The sequence below is a fragment of the Alosa alosa genome, chromosome 20, assembly GCF_017589495.1.
Source record: "Alosa alosa isolate M-15738 ecotype Scorff River chromosome 20, AALO_Geno_1.1, whole genome shotgun sequence".
Taxonomy (NCBI): domain Eukaryota; kingdom Metazoa; phylum Chordata; class Actinopteri; order Clupeiformes; family Clupeidae; genus Alosa; species Alosa alosa.
The window spans coordinates 11,074,424-11,086,923 of record NC_063208.1 but is presented as its reverse complement, the minus strand read 5'-3'; the positions used below and the strand labels follow the sequence as shown (position 1 = coordinate 11,086,923).

The 12,500-nt window shown below is 46.4% G+C and overlaps 1 protein-coding gene across 1 annotated transcript in view; it reads left to right on the top strand.

Moving 5' to 3' along the window:
* The window catches only part of macf1a (microtubule actin crosslinking factor 1a), a 99,917-nt gene that overhangs the window by 8,904 nt on the left and 78,513 nt on the right, over positions 1-12,500 (top strand). Inside the window, 18 exon segments of the mRNA XM_048229057.1 lie at positions 111-230; positions 661-756; positions 1,441-1,662; positions 1,910-2,064; positions 2,314-2,605; positions 2,818-2,946; positions 3,225-3,302; positions 3,831-3,872; positions 3,874-3,993; positions 4,503-4,607; positions 4,948-5,043; positions 5,211-5,336; positions 6,705-6,857; positions 9,206-9,217; positions 10,109-10,263; positions 10,552-10,678; positions 11,057-11,240; positions 12,141-12,307. Coding sequence (XP_048085014.1) covers positions 111-230; positions 661-756; positions 1,441-1,662; positions 1,910-2,064; positions 2,314-2,605; positions 2,818-2,946; positions 3,225-3,302; positions 3,831-3,872; positions 3,874-3,993; positions 4,503-4,607; positions 4,948-5,043; positions 5,211-5,336; positions 6,705-6,857; positions 9,206-9,217; positions 10,109-10,263; positions 10,552-10,678; positions 11,057-11,240; positions 12,141-12,307 — 2,379 coding nt within the window.

The window sequence follows — 12,500 nt, the reverse complement described above, 5'->3', positions numbered from 1 at the left end:
TAGCCATATATATATATATATTGCACGCGCTCACCTTTGCCCTTTCTCTCGCTGTTCCTGTTTCAGTCTCTGAGTCACTCACCTGTTTATTTTTGCTCTCCGTCTCTCAGGACGTGGACCAGCGATGGGCAGAGTACCAGTCTCGCTTCTCGTCTCTGCTGCAGTGGACACGCCAGCACACCAGCCTCATGGCCAACAAAAACTTCCCTCAGAACCCTGTCGAGCTCAAGGTCAGCTGAAAGACACGCCGTTGCGCTTGGCCCCATGCACATTCACACCCAGCAGTGAGATCAATAATGAAGTCGCCGTCCTAATACATCCATCACATATACCCACTGAGAGGCGTCAGCATTTACTGTGCGGCCTTAGTGTAGTGTGTGGTTGAAACTCAAAGATTAGTCAGATTAAGAACAGTATCTATGCTCATGGCTCCTGAAGTTTCCATATTGAGATAGACGCAAGATCCAAACAATTAGAGGGGGGGGGGCTTTGTTGTTTGAAAATGTTGTGTCTTGTTTTGAGTGTGTTGTTTGTGTTTTGTGCTTCGTGTGTGGGTGTATTGTCTGTCTCAGCAGGTCACAGTGAGGTTAAAAGAGATGCTCTAGCACCTGATGTGGTTTTAAATGGTTATTGATCATCGGTCCTGTCCTCTCCCCACAGGCACTTTACAATGAGTACGTCCATTTCAAAGAGACAGAGATCCCCAACAAGGAGCTGGAGAAGGGTCACATTGAGCACCTTTACAAGCTGCTGGAGGTGAGTGATTTTTATAATAGTTTGTATGTCTGTGTGCGTATGTTCTCATAGGTATTTGTGTTCTCATAGGTATTTGAGAGAGAGAGAGAGAGAGAGAGAGAGAGAGAGAGAGAGAAAAGGGGATGGATGACCTGAATTTTGCAGCCAAATTGGGAGCGTCCTCTGCATCATGGGGCTCCGAGGAGCGTCAGAGACCACAGAGTAATGAAGGACACCAGACCTGCGAGAGCGAGACCGCGGAGAAGAACGCAGGAATGCCCGTTTGAAAAGACGCACACATGCATATCACCCGCTGCAGCAATGACGCTGAAGCCACAGGGACTTAGTGGAAGAGTGTGTCTGCGTGTCAGGGGAGGACAGTGGACAGAGTCAAGACACTTGGATTGTTTATTCTTGTTCCAGGAAATGTTTTGGGCAGGAGAATGTTTCCAGTCTGGCATTGGTGTTGTATGGTTCGGAGTGTGTCTTTATGGTGCATGTACAGTATAAAGCATAGTATTTGTATGCATAATTCATGTGTAAAATGAAAATGAGTGTAGCATGTAGCTGTGTTCCAGTTCAAGGGTGAATGCTTCGAAGAATGCTCATCAGAAGAATGGTCAATTTCTCATATCTCAGGTGTTTATGTGTGTATGTGTATGTGTATGTGTGTGTGTGTATTGATGACTGATCTTCCTCTTGTAGGTGTGGATAGAGTTTGGGCGCATCAAGCTGCCGGCAGGGCTTCACCCTAACGACCTGGAGGAGGCGTGGGGCAAGCTGATCCTGGAGATGCTGGAGAGGGAGAAGGCCCTGCGGCCGGCCGTCGACCGGCTCGAGCTCCTGCTGCAGGTCGCCAACAAGATCCAGAATGCTGCGCTGGACTGCGAGGAGAAGCTGACACTCGCCAAAAACACGTTACAGGCGGTAAGGATCAGAACGCGTGCGTGTGTGTGTGTGTGGATGTTTCCCCTTAGTGCTGCATATAAAAGTTGTAGAGGTTTAATATTTTTGTGTTTTTCTCACTTTTTCTGTCTACCTTTTCTCTTCCCTTTCATCCTTCCATCTCTTTGCTTCCCCCCACTATCACTGCATCTCTCCCTCTCTTTTTGCCCTTCTCTCTCTCTCTCTGGGTCTCTCTCCCCCTCTTCCCGTCTGTCTCTCTCTCTGATAGGACATGTCTCAGCTGGAGAGTGGTGGAAACGTGCGCTGCGAGCAGGAGCTGGCCGTCTACCTGCAGGACTGTGAGGCTCTGATCCGACAGCTGAACGTGGACCTGCAGATCCTCCGAGACGAGAAGTACTACCAGGTGGAGCAGCTAGCCTTCAGGTGAGAGACACGAGAGGGCTACTGAGAAAAGTGTGTGTGTGTCATAGAGACAGAGTTTTTGGGGTGGTTGTGGAGGTGAGTTATGGTGGATAATTTGATTTGAGGTCATGGGTGCTCATTAGCTAATTAAACCACAGACACTCTTTGCATACTTTGCATAGTCCACATGAATCGCATGTTCTGGTCTAGCCTTACTCTGAAGTGGTTGTGTGTGTGTGTGCCTCTGTGTTGGCATTTTTCCATTTGCAGGATATCGTGCCTGCAGGAGGAGCTGGTCTCCCTGCGCCTGCAGTGCGCCAGTGTCTACAGGAAAGGACACTTTTCGGCCGGGTTAGTCCCGGGCGAAGCGCCCCTTCAAAGTCGCTCCGGGAGGGACGCCCTCTCATTGGCCGGTCAAACCTTGCTGGGCGCCGCAGCAGGCGTAGCCAGCCTCCTTCGACGACCAATGAGCCGCTCTGAGCTGGTGGCGATGTCATCATCAGAGGACGAGGGAAGCCTGAGGTTCATCTATGAACTGCTCGGATGGGTGGAGGAAACACAGGTAAGAATCCAGAACACAGAATGGGGTTTCATTCACCGAGTATAATGTTTCCACATACAAGGAATCTGGTTAACACAGCTGTATATGAATAGCTCAGTGAAGCTATATACTATATGAATACCTGGGTTGTATACAACAGTCTTATACTATATGCATACCTGGGATGTATTACAACAGTGTGTGTGTGTGTGTGTGTGTGTGTGTGTGTGTGGGACCTGCTGGAACGGGCAGAGTGGGGTGCAGACTTGCCGTCTGTGGAGCAGCACCTGCAGGACCACCACAGCATACACACAGCTGTCCAAGAGTTATTACACAGCCTGAAGGAGGCCAGGAACTATGAGGTACAAGCGCAATCACACGACACACTCACATGTACTATCTCTGTCTCTCTCTCTCTTACACACACACACACACACACACACACACACACACACACACACACACACACACACACACACACACACACACACATATACAACCCTAGAGGCCAAGAACAACAAATTAGAAAGAACACACACTGTACTTCTCTCTCAAATCAACACAGACTCTTTTACTGGCTAATTAACTCCGACTCATGAAGACAAAATAAAATTATTAATGTCGCTCTTTTGTTTTGCAGTCGAGCGTCTCCCCTAATTTCCGTAGCAGTTACTCAGAGACCTTAGCCAAACTGGAACACCAGTATTGCAAATTACTGGTAAGTGCCCATGCATTTGTATTTTTCTGCTTGGTAATCTCATGCCTTCTTGCATGTGTATGCATGCACACATATTGTGTGTGTGTGTGTGTGTGTGTGTGTGTGTGTGTGTGTGTGTAAAGTCCTGCTGTCTAGCCCAAGACTATGATAATCATGTTAAGGCGTAACTGCGTGTGTCCAATAACAAAGGACTGAAAGGCTGTGAGGCTGGGGCTGAAGAGGGGACTGCACAGCACCTGCTCCTGACACACACATAATCAGCTTTTATTAGGACCTGAATGGATGATGTGGAGCTACTGTGTGTGATTTGTGTTGTTTTGTGTATTGTGTATGTTGATGGCATTTGTCTAAGGCCAAGGGTATTGTTCTGAACTTACTTTTATCTGTGTGTATGTTGTGTGTGTGTGTGTGTTGTGTGTGTGTGTGTGTGTGTGTGTGTGTGTGTATGTGTGTGTGTGTGTGTGTATTGATTGTCCTAACAATTGTGTTTGGCACTAAGATGATGTTATTGGGCTGATGTCTCTACAGGAACACTCGTCATGGCGACTGCGTTGCCTGGAGAGCCTCCGTGTCGTTTGTGTCGCGGTGCACAGAGGAGCTGATCTGGCTGAACGAGAGGGAGGAGGAAGAGATCTCCTATGACTGGAGTGAAAACAATAACAATATGGCTTCCAAAAGGGAGCAATATGCTGTTAGTTCAATACTTTATCTCTCACTCACTCACTCACTCACTCACTCACTCACTCACTCACTCACTCACTCACTCCTCTCACACACACACACACACACACACACACACACAGTTGAGGGCAGCCGTGGCCTACTGGTTAGCGCTTCAGACTTGTAACCGGAGGGTTGCTAACCTAACCCCTCACTGCTCCCCGAGCGTCGCTGTTGTTGCAGGCAGCTCACTGCACCGGGATTAGTGTGTGCTTCACCTCACTGTGTGTTTACTGTATGCTGAGTGTGTTTCACTAATTCACTGATTGGGATAAATGCAGAGACCAAATTTCCCTCACAGGATCAAAAGAGTATATATACTTATACTTATACACAATAAACAAACCACAGTAGACCACAAAATCACTACAACATTGCAATTTCCGACAAAAGTCAATCTCAAAGTCAACAAAGCCTTTGTGTGTCTTACTGATGTGGTGTGTGTGAAATGTGTCTGACAGCTGTCTTCCACTCTTTTAGGAGACAAGGGCAGAAGTGGAGGAGAAGCAGGAAGTGATGTGCTCATTACAGGAAACAGCAGACCAACTCTGTCTGGAAAATCACCCAGCCAAGCAGACTGTGGAGGTGAGACTTTTTATGCATTGTTTTATGCATGTTATACTGTTAATGCATTGCATTTGTGTGTGTTTTATGTGAAGCTGAATAGACACACTGTAGCATACTATTTTGACAAAAACATTCTCACCATAAACATACACAACACCATCAGGGCAGGAGTCAGCAGTTTTTCTGAATGAATGACTGGGGCTGGTTGGTTTCCCATCCCGTAGTTTTGCTTGCGTTCCTGTGTGCCTCACACCAACATCTTAATCTCTCTGTGACCTTTCATGGTTGTTGGCTTCTGCAGATCAAGTGATTCTCCAAACCTCACTTGTCCCTCTTTTGTTCTCTCTCCTCTCCCCAGGCCTACAGTGCTGCCTTACAGACTCAGTGGCAGTGGGTGCGGCAGTTGTGTGTATGTGTGGAGCAGCACCTGAAAGACAACACAGCCTACTTCCAGGTAAGCTCGTCAGAGATGCATATGCACTGTCATACAGCCCCCTACAAACACACACACACACACACACACACACAAACAAACAAAAAGTATTAGGCATGTCAGATATGTTTCAGGGATGAGATATGGTATGTGAATTGCACTAACTGTGGTTGTGTTTCCGGGGGCAGTTCATGGGTGATGCACGGGACTGTGAGAGTTACCTGCGACAGCTGCAAGACTCCATTAAGAGGCAGTACACCTGTGACAAGAACAGTAGACTGAGCCGCCTGGAAGACCTGCTGCAGGACTCCATGGTAACCCATTCTCGCCTTTTCTTCATTACATTATTCATATTATTTGGAGGTGAGATATGTTTGGTTGAAGAAGCACAGATGCCTAATCACCCATTTTGTTCTGCTGTGATTAGAGCGTCTCCTGACATAGGCCTACCAATGGAACTCACAGCAGATGGCACAGTTCAAAAGAGTGGCACAGAGTGCCTGAGAACTGGGCATGCTCTTTGGCTATGCAGAGCCAGCCGCACTGCAGTATAAACACACACACACAGGTCTTTTAGCATGCTGGTTCCTCTTTCACTGCAGTGTAATAAACTAAACATTTATAGACAGAAACAGTGATCCATTACCAAACGTTATATGAACAAAGCCCAAAGCCGGAGCACCAGAAATTAAAAAACAAAACAAAAAAACATTCAACTTAGATATCACCCGGTGGTGAAATTTGACTGTAAAAGATATGAGGTTTGGGTAAGGACAGGTTTACAGGTTCAGAGTGTGTCCAGGCCAAGAGAGCATCTGCCAGATCATTACAGTTTCTGGATGTAGCCCTTCATCCCACCTTTGGCAGGGATTTGCAAGAAATACACACACACGCACACACACACACACACACACACACCAGTCGTCTAGTCTAGATTTAATGTGCTGATTAGAGGCTGAGCTCCATTGCTAATGTTTGGTTTCTTTATTTTCATTTAATCAACTGCCTTTCAATCCATCTCCTTCCTCTCCCTTTTTTTTGTGACTCACAGTCTCAGCAACACCATTCCCTAGCCCTAGCGATAATTCTTAATGCCGCTGGTCAATCTGAGATTCAGGGGATAATGCTATTAGTGCTCCTCAATCTCCCTCAAGCACTTTTTCTCTGCCAGGGCGGCGCTGATGTAGCCTTAATGAACCCGGAGTCTAAGGACGGGTAGCAGAGGAAACATAATTTCACAGCACTCAAAGTGGCGCCTGAGTCCATTAGCAGTATCTTGCATAGAAGCTACGCTAACATTAGGAGAAGCTATGCTAACAGTTGCTGTAAGGGCTGTGGTTTATTCAATCAGGAAAACAATGCTAACGCTGAAGGTTGTCTCCATCCCTAACACACAGACAAGCTATTAATAGACAGCTTAGAGTGACTTGCATTATTTTTGTGTTAGTCTCAAACTGATGGGCAGACATTGTGGAAGCATGATATTATTACAGTGTTAGCAGAGAAAATCATTTTTGTTATGCGTCATATGGATTTTTACTATACTATGTGTATTTAGGGCACTTGTCATTGAATTGTGTCATTACTTGAGGCAATTCACCCAGGAAGTGTGTGATGACTGATTAACACTGGGTATGTAGACTGTTATTGACATGCTCTGCACCAATGGCTGTGCCTAACAGGAGGAGAAGGAACAGCTGATTGAGTACCGCAGCTCAGTGGCCAGCCTGGTGGGCCGGGCCAAGACAGTGGTCCAGCTCCGCCCCCGTGGATCAGAAGGAACCCTGGGAACAACCACACCCATCCGAGCCATCTGTGACTACCGGCAGATTGAGGTGAGACAAGTAACAGAGCTCATATACACCCACTTTCACTCGCACACATACAAACTCACACTCATACATGTACACACACTACAGCCTCACAGCCTCAACTTCGCACCTACTTCACATTTTTCACACCTGTGCACACATACGCATATATACACTGATGCAGTGGTGTAGTCTAGTTAGCTGTAGTGGGTATACTGTGATCAACCCCAAATGTTAATACGTATTCTTGTCTATTTTAAGTGGGTTTACTGAGATGGTGATGCTTTTTAAGTGGGTATACTGCGTAGTCCTGCATATCGCGTAGGCTACACCGCTTCTCTGATGAGCCAAAGCATAATGACCACCTGCCTAATACTATAATAAATAAAAACAACTCTGCAGTAAATGCAGAGCCTTGTGGGCACCCTGTGGTACATGGCACTCAGGCCTGAGCAGCAGATCCTTTAAGTCCTGTAAGTTGTGAGGTGGAGCGGTCATGGGTCGCACTTGTTGTTCCTTCATATCCTGCACCTGCTCGTTTGGATTGGAATCAGGAGGACTGGAGGCCAGGGTAGCGCATTTCTGGTCACGTTTGCCGAGCCATTCCTGAGCAATATATGCAGTTAGGCTACAGTAGGTGCATTCATCCCTTTTTGAAAGAGGACAGCACCTTGAAGGGAATGCCATTGCCAAGACGTGGCATACTTGTTTCACAAGTATAATAAATGCTGGACCAAGGGTTTTTCATCAGAACAGCTCTCACTGCATCACAGTCCAGCTTGTCTTCCACCCCTAGTGCATCATAGTGCAATCACTTGCCTGGGCTACTGTTGAACACAGACCTGGCCATCCACATGATGTACAAAAGGATAGGATAGGCACACTGCTGACCAGGAGCACTCCACAAGCCAAGCCATTCTGAAAAGGCTCCAGCCCAGAGATGGGGATGTTACTAGTTAGAATTTCAGATCTACATACCTGTTTATTTATTTTAGATACCATGTTATTGAGATAGCATATTACTGTATATCCCAGACCTTGACAAATGCTGCTAATCTGTGTTAGCTCAATTTCTGACTGGTTATGATGTTCTTGATCATTAGTATACATGCACACAGACACTCAAACATACAAAGTTGTCCTGTTGTCCACACCTGTGCCCCATTTCACCCCACTTCCCCTGTCTCTCATGCACCTTCCTCTCCTGCCCTCCCACACACACGGTCTACTCTCCACTCATTGGCTGACTGCTTACCCACATGCTCTGACAGAGCACACACCTAGCCAATGAAACCCAGAAATAATGTAGTTCTGGTTGATAGGGGGGTTCTGCAGGTCAGTACTAATCTAATGACCGCGCTGTGCTCAGTTATTCTCAGTTAAAGTGCTGACTTTCTTTTTAGCTTTTAAGGCGACACAGTTTTGTCATTTTGATCTGTTTTATTATGGCTGCTTCACCATAAGCATGCTCCAAAATACATATACCTGTCCTTCACCGTATTAATTAATAAAAAACGGAGAACGTATCCACTGCTCTTGGCTCCTCTCACCTCTCGCTCATGTGAGAGTGTGAAGGCTTTCAGTGACGGTCAAAAGCAGCCTGATGCCGCTGGAGAGGCTAAAAGCTATAAATTATATATATCTCTCCTCTGGCACACTTAGAGAAGTATCAGCAGGATGTGTTTGCACACTGGCTCTCAGGGGTGGAGGTGCCTTTGTGATGAGCTATTTCTGCACCAGAGCACCTCCTTCCATAGGAGGCAAGAGCAATGCATTGTGGGCCAGTGGAGGTCTGGGTTCAGCATTAGGTTTGCTAGTTTGGGTCTGATCATTGCTTTCCACACTCTTCTCACAATGTGTTGATGTTGTGAGAAAGTTACTTGCAGCTCTGAGATACACACAGTAACACAATGGAGTTATGAACGGAAAATATCTTGGGCTAATTTTGTCCTCATATTTTCTGTGGTGTGGAGATGGTATTGAACACAGCCTACTTTATAAGTAGGACAGCATTTAGGTCTCTCTTGTGTATACACACACACACACACACACACACACACACACACACACACACACACACACACACACACACTTCATGTCTTCATGACTTCATATCTTCATACCAGTTTTGGGCCCCTTCACCACATGTTCTCTTATTGTCACATCACCACAAACATGTAGTTCTAAACAGTGGCCACAAATAATCTCTCTTTCCCTCCTCTCCCCTTCCTCCCCTCCTCCCCCACTCCTTCCCTCTCTCTTTGCCCAACCCTCCTCCACCCTCTCTCTTACTCCCCTGTTCCTCCCTCCCTGTGTTTTGTGGTGTGTGTGTGTGGATGTGTGTTCGTGTGTGTGTTCGTGGGGTTGAACAGGCCAGTGTTCAGGTACTACAGCTGACCGTCTCCTCTTCCTCCTACTCCTCCTCCTCCTCCTCTCCCCACTGTCCGTCTCAACACTACCAACGCTATGCCACCAGCGGGCACTACCCTCTACCTGGGTGCCGCTGCTGCTGCTATGACCAGGGGGTGAAGCTGCCCTCTCTCTCAGACAGCCAAGTGTAGTGCTAGCACTCATCCCTTCATAGCGATTTGGTTTTTGTCAGCGTGTCCATCACTGCTTGGCACCTGATTGGTGGCGTTACTGAGCTCTCTGTGTGGTGGTGTGCAGAATGTGCAAGGGTGGAGGTTGATGATTAAAGGGGGGGGGCGAGGGGCATATAGACTCTGTGCTTACTAAACCCCTCTCATAGATGTCATAACTAATCTGATTTTAATCTGAGTTTCAAGATTGGTATGAGTGGGGGTATGAGTGTTGGTTGGGTGGGGTTGGGTTTTGAGTTGAGTTAGGATTGGGCTTGCATTGAGCTTTTAAAATGGCACCCATAGAGCAGCTTGGGCCACTCTGGAAGTTAAACGTGAGTTTAACTTCTGAGTGCAGCAGGCTTTGAAAGTCATGAAGCCAGCACAGTGACTCCATATTTTATGTTGTAATATTTCATTAGTGGCCATCAGCATTAACATTTTATCATTTGAATCACCGTCAGTAGGTTACACAAAGCCATTTCATTTGCGTCATTCACATGTTTAACTTACACTTTTGTAACTCAAATTCTCAAAACCTCTCTCCCCTCCCTCTCCTCTAACCATTCATCCCCTCTTTCTCTTTCTACCCCTCCATCATTTTTCTTCTGTCTCACCATTTCTGTCCTTTGTCTCTCTGTCCTTTCTCTCCATGTCTATCCGGTGTGTGTGTGTGTGTGTGTGTGTGTGTGTTAGATCACCATTTCAAAGGGAGAGGAGTGTGTGTTGGAGGACAACTCCCAGCGCACTAAGTGGAAGGTCATCAGCCCCAGTGGAAATGAAGCCATGGTACCGTCTGTGTGTTTCACCGTCCCACCACCCAACCAGGAGGCCATCGATACTGCGGGCCGGTAAGTACACACACACACACACACACACACACACACACACACACACACACACACACACACACACACACACACACACACACACACAGAGGCACAAGTACAGAAACATTCTGACATTTTTCTAATAACTTGTTAGACTAATAACTTGTTATAAATCACAGATAAATGTTAAATTATATTGCTTCAATGTATCCAGAGATAAAGGAGCTGGCACACAGACGCACACAGTCGCACACAGTCGCACACAGACGCACACAGGACTAAAGGGTGAACCCCATTCTTTCCCCTCAGTATGGAACAGCTGTACCAGAATGTGATGTCTCTATGGCATCAGCTGCATATCAACATGAAGAGCGTGGTCTCCTGGCACTACCTACAGAAGGACATCAGGAACATCTCCTCATGGAATCTGGACACGGTGAGAAATGCACACAAAAACTTTCTTTTTCCTTGTTCCCATGCTCTTCCTCCCTGTTCATCCTTTATAGGTGGTGCCATGCCTGTTACTATGCCTCCCAGCTAAAAAAAGTAAATGAAAGGCAGGACTCTTTTTGGTTTATTTTATCTGTTTGGTCTTTGAATCTTTTTTAAACCAAAAAAAAGCTCAAATTTTATTTTTATGTAAAAAATGCCTGTTACATGGAATTCTTGCTGTACTCCATTGCTGCTTTTGTCTGAATCTTGCCCAGGCTCAAATTTTACACACACACACACACACACACCATTGCTGCTTTACACACACACACACACACACACACACAACCCCCTGTCTCACCCCATGTCATGGTCCCCTCAGGTGCGCTCGCTATCCTCAGCAGAGCGGCAGCAGCCCTTGGAGAACCTGGACGCTCACCTGGGAGACTTCCTGTCCGACAGCAAGGAGAGCTCTCTTTTCACCCCTGCAGAGAGGCGGGAGCTCGAGAGGGAGGTGGACGACTGCAGGAAACACTGCCAATCACTGTTTGTCTCTATGGAGACAGGTAGGTGGACAGGCTCAGCCAGACAGACATCTCCCTCTTTTAAAGGAAAATTCCGGTATTTAGCACTTTGAGTCCCTTTTCTGGTTTGTTTTGGATGAACTAGAGTGGTGGACACCGGAATTTTGATTAGTCCTGTCTCGACCTTTCTGACTGCTCACTGCTCAGGGTGGCTGCCAACAGGCATACTGTAGTAGGCTCATCAAAAAAAAGCCTAAAACAACCCTTAACGTTCGTTTTTAAAACTGTTCAACTCACCGAGTGGTTCGTGGAGTTCGTTGACTATTAAAAGCACATATATCGGTGCAATGTATGATTTCCAGCCGTCTTATTTGCTAGGCCTATTGTGGAACTATTTATTCAGACACCTTACAACCGTGTATAAACTTCCGCTCAATATTTGAACCTGAAGCATAGACGGTGGCGCAGTAATATCAACATGCAATGAGTCTTCCAACAGAAATCAATGGGATTTTACAAAATGGCAAATAAAACACGACAGAAATTGTATTTCGCTACGCTACTTGTTTTGGAACATCAACGAACACACCTACCACTCGGTGAGTTGCACAGTTTTGAAAACGAACGTTAAGGGTTGTTTTAGGACATGTTTGAGTAGCCTACTACAGTATACCTGTTGGCAGCCACCTTGAGCAGTCAAAGGAGATTCAAAACGAGTCAGAAAGGTCGAGACAGGACCAATCAAATCAAACCAAACCAAAAAGGGACTTGAAGTGCTAAAAACCGGAATTTTCATTTAACCATTTTTTTTTCCCTATTCATTTTTTAAAACATTCCACTCTTTGTGTATTTCTCTATTTATTTTCCTCTCTTCTCTCCTCCTGTTCCTGTTCCCTCTCTCTCTCTTTCTCTCTCGGTGTCTCTCTCTCTCTCCTTTCTCAGTTGAGAAGGATGAGTCCATCTCCCGTTCCTACCTGTCGGAGCTGCAGAGCATCAAGTCTCACCTGGAGGAGGCGGAGCAGAGACTGATGCGCGGCATGCAGACGCCGCCCCCTAGCAACCTGAGTGGGGATGTGGAGGACAACACAGTACAGATTGCAGAGCAGGAGGTTAGTGCTGCTCTACTCTTCCCCCTGCTGGAGGAAAACAGTAAGAGCATCCTTGGTGTGCTCATCAAAGAGCATATTGCTTCACTCTCTGAAAATCTGTTTATTATCAAAACCCAATTTTAAGCGGAATTAAACAGAGATCTAAAAGAACAGTTGACATTTCATTTAAATTGATTGCCACAGAAAATGCCAG